The sequence below is a fragment of the Monoraphidium neglectum genome, assembly GCF_000611645.1.
Source record: "Monoraphidium neglectum strain SAG 48.87 unplaced genomic scaffold scaffold00433, whole genome shotgun sequence".
In the NCBI taxonomy this organism is placed as follows: domain Eukaryota; kingdom Viridiplantae; phylum Chlorophyta; class Chlorophyceae; order Sphaeropleales; family Selenastraceae; genus Monoraphidium; species Monoraphidium neglectum.
In genome coordinates this window covers 22,336-27,686 of record NW_014013195.1, presented here as the reverse complement: position 1 = coordinate 27,686, position 5,351 = coordinate 22,336, and the positions used below count along the sequence as shown (strand labels likewise).

Genomic DNA, 5,351 nt, shown 5'->3' with positions numbered 1-5,351 from the left:
GGGTTGAGATGCCGGCAAGTGTGAGAGTCTGTGCGGATATGACTGCTTGCGTGGGTGCGCGGCTTGGCGGCCGCACGTGCCAGCCGCAAAGGTGGCCTTGAAACGGCTGGGAGGGGCTGTGGGGGGCGAACAGGCTACTTCCAACCAGCAGGGGCGCGGCGTTGCGCTATCTCCTCCTGCCAGCTGCCCGGCCGGCCCTGCCTGCCTGCAAGCAAGCACACCGCCTTACCTTGAGGGTGTAGACAAACTCCTCCTTCAGCTTCTTGAGCTGCAGCTTGGGGCTGGCAAATGTGGGGGCGGGAGGCAGGGGCAGCAGAAACAGGGTACAGTGGGATGAGTGCAGCAAAAGGCGGCCACCACAGGGCGTCTCCCGAGGGCCAGAGACGCGCCTCGCACTGCCGGCTGCAGCAGCGCGGGCGACGCAACTGCGATTGCGCGCCGTGACTGTGCAGAGGCGCGCGCGGCGACCGACCTCTCCAAGAGCCGCCGCGAGTTGCCAAACACGATCAGGTGGTAAGGGCGTTCCGCTGACAGCGCAAACTCAGTGAACAGGGCCTCGTCAAACGTGATGAGCTTGTCCTTGGCTGCGGCCTCCAGCTGCTGGAGTTTTGAGACCTGCAAACAGGGGTGGCCGTGCGATGTTGGGCAGGGGGCACAGGGGGTGGGGCAGCAGCGCAGCAGAGGTCCGCCACGTGCCACGCAGGTGGCCACTGCCTCTGCTAATTGTCGAGCGTGGGTGCTTATTGCTTCAAGTGCAATGTTTGGACGGCTTCATGGTTGAGAATCCCCATGGTGCAGGTCGTATAGTGCCAAAAACATGAAAGCTGCGTCCCTTTGAAGTGCAGAGCGAGCCCCACCCACCCTCGGGTCTGCCGCAGCCATGCCTACGAGCAGCGCTGCTGCCAGGCACACCGCTGTCCATGCGCGCCACTGCATGGTCAAGGTCCCGCCGCCGCGGCCGGCGATCCTGCTGCAAATGCTGCTGTTGCGCGGCCTAACACAACCGCGCCTCCTGTGGTTTGCTAGTCGGGCTCTCCCGGGATGTTCTTGCAATGGATCTCTGTATGTTGTAAGTGCAGTACACTCCTTCACACCTGTCTTACACGGCCAGGCCTAGCGCTCCGGATCAAGTTGTTCAGAAGTGATCTGGCAACAAAGGGATCAAAACGCCTCAGCCTGACACCGGATACGTCACCAGCCACCTATACGATATCAGCATACCCACCTTCGGCGCGATCAAGCCGAACAGGCCTAGTGGGAGCAAGAAAGCCAGAGCGTCAGCAACACCAGTCGTTTCGTCCTTTGTCCCCTTTATCACATCCTACATTGTGGCACTGTTGCGCTTGCATCCTCCTTCAACTCACAAGCCGCCGCGGGACTCGGCGCGATCTTGCGCAAGACGTGCACGTTCGCTCGCCAGGACCTGAATCGTCTTCAAATAGCTGAGTAGCCATGGCCACCGCGGCTGAGGTGCTCAAGTCGCACACGCCGGTGGAGACGGTGGTGCGTACAGTGCAGCTCGATGGCCAGGTCGTGCTCAAAATAATGCAGCACTGCGATGGGGCCTTGCCAAACATCGTGACGGGGCAGCTGCTGGGTCTGGACGTCGGCGCGATGCTGGAGGTCACCGACTGCTTCCCGTTCCCGGTGTGCTGTCTGCCGCCGCTGCGCCGCTGCTTGTCATGGCAGCTGCGCTCGCTGCCTTGAATTGCAGGGTCTTTTCAGTCATGCTCCAGGGCAACGGTCTGCTGCTCAAGGGTTGCCTAGTCTCTTGCAAGCGGGCGCGCCTGCCCGCCGAGCCGCCCAGCATGGGTAACCCCTTGCAGCCGCCCAGCCGCAAGTCGTACCCGCCCCTTGCCACGGCTGCTGACCTTTAGGGCGGCGACGACGAGAGCCTCGACGAGGCTGCGGGTGCCAACTACCAGATTGAGATGATGCGCTGCCTGCGCGAGGTCAATGTTGACAACAACACTGTGGGGTGGTACCAGTCGTCGTCGTTCGGCACCTACCAAACAACAGAGATGATCGAGACGTTTGTGTCTTACCACGAGAGCATCAAAAAGTGCGTGTGCCTGGTGTACGACCCGCAGCGCAGCGCGCGGGGGCAGCTGGCGCTCAAGGCGGTGCGGCTCAAGGACGCGTTCATCGCCCACTTTAAGGAGCAGAAGCTGACAGGTGGGCAAGGGCGTCGCGAGGGGGTCAGGCAGAAGGGGTTTCACACGTTCAGAGGGGCTGCCTGTTCAAGCGAGCGTTTCCCTGTGGTCGCGTTCGTGGGGGTGAATGATGGGTGCGCCTGAGTTTTCTCCATGCGGCTGGCCAGCGTGTTGCGGCTGCAAATCGGCTTCCTGGCTGTATTGGGGGTGGCAGCTGCCAGCCATCGTTGCTGGGGCGTGACGGAAGTTGGTTGCAGTCCAGACTCTTGTAGTGCGGACAGCTGGTAGCTTGGGTGAACTTGTCAGAGCATGCAGGTGGCGTGGATGGGCCATCGCTTGCACAGATGTCGTTCAAGCGGGCATACTTGTTTCAGTGCCATGAAGCTGTTGAGCAGTGCGGCGCTCCACCCAGACGAGTGCTGCTGGGCCAGGCCTACTACTCTTGGCCCTGCACTCGTGGCCGCCCCGCCCCTCTAGCACCCATCCGTAACAGATTTTGGCACTCTTTCTGCTGCACAAAATCGCACACACATGCATAGCACAACTGTCACACATGTGCACACCCTTTTTGCACACCTAGACCCGCCTTTTCAGACTCAGAACCGTCCACAACCTCACCACACCGCCATTCACAGGCAAGGACCTGCGTGAGGCTGGCATCGGGTGGCGCGACGTCTTCGTGGAGGTGCCCATCCGCATCCACAACAGCAGCCTGGCCCAGGCGCTCGTGGCCGACCTGGACCCGGCGCCGCGCGTGACGGCGCCGGACCTGGAGCGGCTGGACCTCGGCGGCGCGGCGTACCTGACCAAGACGATGGCGCAGCTGATCGAGGGCGTGGACGACGTGCTGTCCGAGGCGCAGAAGGTGTCGCTCTACCACCGCAATCTCTCGCGCCAGCAGCAGCACATGGCGCAGTGGCTGGTCAAGCGGCGCCAGGAGAACGCGGCGCGGCGCGCGGCGGGCGAGGAGCCGCTGCCGGAGGAGGACCCGGCGGCGTTCAAGCCGGTGCCGGAGCCGCCGGTGCTGGAGCAGTACCTGACGGTCAACCAGCTCGCGGCCGGCTGCGAGCGCGCGGCGGCGGCGTGCCAGGCGGGGATGAGCAAGCTGTACGTGATGCAGGCGCTGCAGAAGGCGGGGCAGCAGCGGCAGGCGGCATGAAGGACGCAGGGTGCGCAGGCGTGAGCGGCGGCGGCTTGGCAAGGACCCATGTCGGGCCTGGCAGGTGCCGAGCCCAGGGGCTCTTGGCAAGCTTTACTCAATGGTCTTCACGGTTCTATGTAAATGGCTCCAGATTTCGCACGGGCTTCGCTACAGTATGCTCGCACCTGAAGTGTCAGGCCCTGGGGCGCATCACGACTGATGCCATCGACTTGCAGCAAGGACTGCTTCGAGTTGTGTGCAAAGATGCCAGCCATCTACAGGTGATCTTTGGAAACGCGGCAGTCGTTCTAGTAGCATAGTCTTCTATTTCGATTGCCGCTTTGCCCCTATCTGCAGCCAAACGACGGCGCACACCGAAGTGGCGTGCTTGTAATCGGCCTGCTCGAGCCCAGTGCAGCTGCAGCCTGTCTTACACATACTAAATTGGGTATACTATTTTCCCTACGTAGCGATCTGCTTCAGCGGCGGCCGCGTGTCCAACATTGCACGCCCTCCCCGCGGCTTTGTGGCGCGCGTGCGAGGCCGTCACGCTTGATTGCACGCCAAATCAGCGCACACGTGCGGCTTCTGCTCAGCGACCAGCATGCCGAAGGTGACGCGCAAGGAGACGGCGGCGGCAGCGGCTGCGCCGCTGCAAGAGGTGGCATCCACCTCTGGGATGGACATCGAGGCCGGCGAGGAGGAGTTGCCACCGAAGCCCAGCTTTGGAGCGCTGTCGGCGAAGGACCAAGCAGGAAACAAGGTCGAGTTCCGCCGGGTGAGTGCATGTCGGCAAGTAACTTTCCGTGTCCCCCCTCCTGGGTGCCATCGTGTGCTGTGCTGCCAACGGCATGTGCGCCCTCATGTTGCTTGATGTCCAACAGTTGCAACGGCTGGTCAGCAGCGGCATTATGGCAGCCGTTCGCTCAGCTGGTTGCATCGATGCAACGTCGCGTGGGCAGAATGCCCGGCGTTTGCGACGCAGGCCAGCGTCGCGCAGGCTGCACTGCGGATCGGCGCCAGCCGCCTGAGCGGCTCGCGATCAATACCCGCAGCAAGTATGCACACCCGTAGCTGGCAAAGCTTCGCCTTCCCTGGGTCCTGTATGCTATAATCGTGCCACGCTCGCGCACCCTCAACCCTGCATGTGTCCCCTTGTGCGCTCGCAGATCCCTGTCCCGCAGCACCGCATGACGCCGTTGAAAACAGCCTGGATGCAGCTTTATACGCCCATCACAGAGCACCTCAAACTGGACATGCGCATGAACCTTAAGACCAAAAAGGTGGGACAGCAGTCGATTGACTAAACAGCGTGCCGCTGCTGGCGACCCGCGGCTGCGGTATCGGGCTCTTCACCGTGGCAGAGGGCCCCCGGGTGGCCTGTTTTACCTATGGTATGCCCTGACCTCTGAGGAAGGGTGCCGCTTGTGCTACTGGATGCGCCTTGACCGGCGCTGTCCATGGAGGGCGCCGCAGCCTTGTGGCAAGGTTATGTCGGCTCCCTGATCCCCGGTGCGGTCGGCCGCCCTGCGTGCCGAGCAGGTGGAGATCAAGACCACGACGTCGACGCAGAGCGGGGACATGCTGCAGAAGGCCGCCGACTTTGTGCACGCCTACCTGCTGGGCTTCGAGGTGGGTCCGGCGCAGCGGGGCCTGGGGCAGAGAGTTTTGAGTCGAATGTCGCAGCCGTCAGCCTGCAGGGAAGTGTCAATGGGCTGGCGCCTTGGTAAGCTTCGGTTGCTCCTCCCGCCGCGGCGTGCCTGGGCCCCCTGGTGATAATGCGTCCTCGTCTTGTTGCCAAGCTGTTCCCCGTGGAGCATCACAGCAACGCGCACCCGCTACGCCCTTGAGCTCCGCGGGACAGCCGCCTCAGCTGGCAATGCGCGGTGGCTGCTCACGTCGCAGTGTCCACTGCGTCTCCACCGAATCCTCTCTCCCACAACGCCACAATCAAACACGCTCATACACGCGTGCACGCACACACACACACACACACACACACACACACACACACACACACACACACACACACACACACACACACACACACGCGCGCG

At 62.6% G+C, this 5,351-nt stretch overlaps 3 protein-coding genes across 3 annotated transcripts in view; 2 read left to right on the top strand and 1 right to left on the bottom strand.

The window, feature by feature from the left end:
• Positions 1 to 882, bottom strand: part of MNEG_3451 (oligosaccharyltransferase complex subunit gamma) — a gene marked incomplete at both ends in the record, with an annotated part of 2,269 nt that extends 1,387 nt beyond the window's left edge. Inside the window, 3 exons of the mRNA XM_014048079.1 lie at positions 230 to 281; positions 473 to 615; positions 862 to 882. Of these exons, the coding sequence (XP_013903533.1) occupies positions 230 to 281; positions 473 to 615; positions 862 to 882 (216 nt within the window). The remainder of the gene's footprint in view (positions 1 to 229; positions 282 to 472; positions 616 to 861) is intronic.
• A 570-nt stretch (positions 883 to 1,452) lies between these two features.
• MNEG_3450 (Eukaryotic translation initiation factor 3 subunit H) lies at positions 1,453 to 3,312 on the top strand (the record flags this gene model as incomplete). Its single annotated transcript, XM_014048078.1, has 3 exons — positions 1,453 to 1,503; positions 1,878 to 2,175; positions 2,789 to 3,312. 3 exons carry the CDS (start codon positions 1,453 to 1,455, stop codon positions 3,310 to 3,312), a joined length of 873 nt encoding a protein of 290 aa, XP_013903532.1.
• Positions 3,313 to 3,898: 586 nt separating this feature from the next.
• The window catches only part of MNEG_3449 (Pre-rRNA-processing protein PNO1), a gene marked incomplete at both ends in the record, with an annotated part of 2,579 nt that continues 1,126 nt past the window's right edge, over positions 3,899 to 5,351 (top strand). Inside the window, 3 exons of the mRNA XM_014048077.1 lie at positions 3,899 to 4,072; positions 4,464 to 4,577; positions 4,837 to 4,926. Coding sequence (XP_013903531.1) covers positions 3,899 to 4,072; positions 4,464 to 4,577; positions 4,837 to 4,926 — 378 coding nt within the window. The remainder of the gene's footprint in view (positions 4,073 to 4,463; positions 4,578 to 4,836; positions 4,927 to 5,351) is intronic.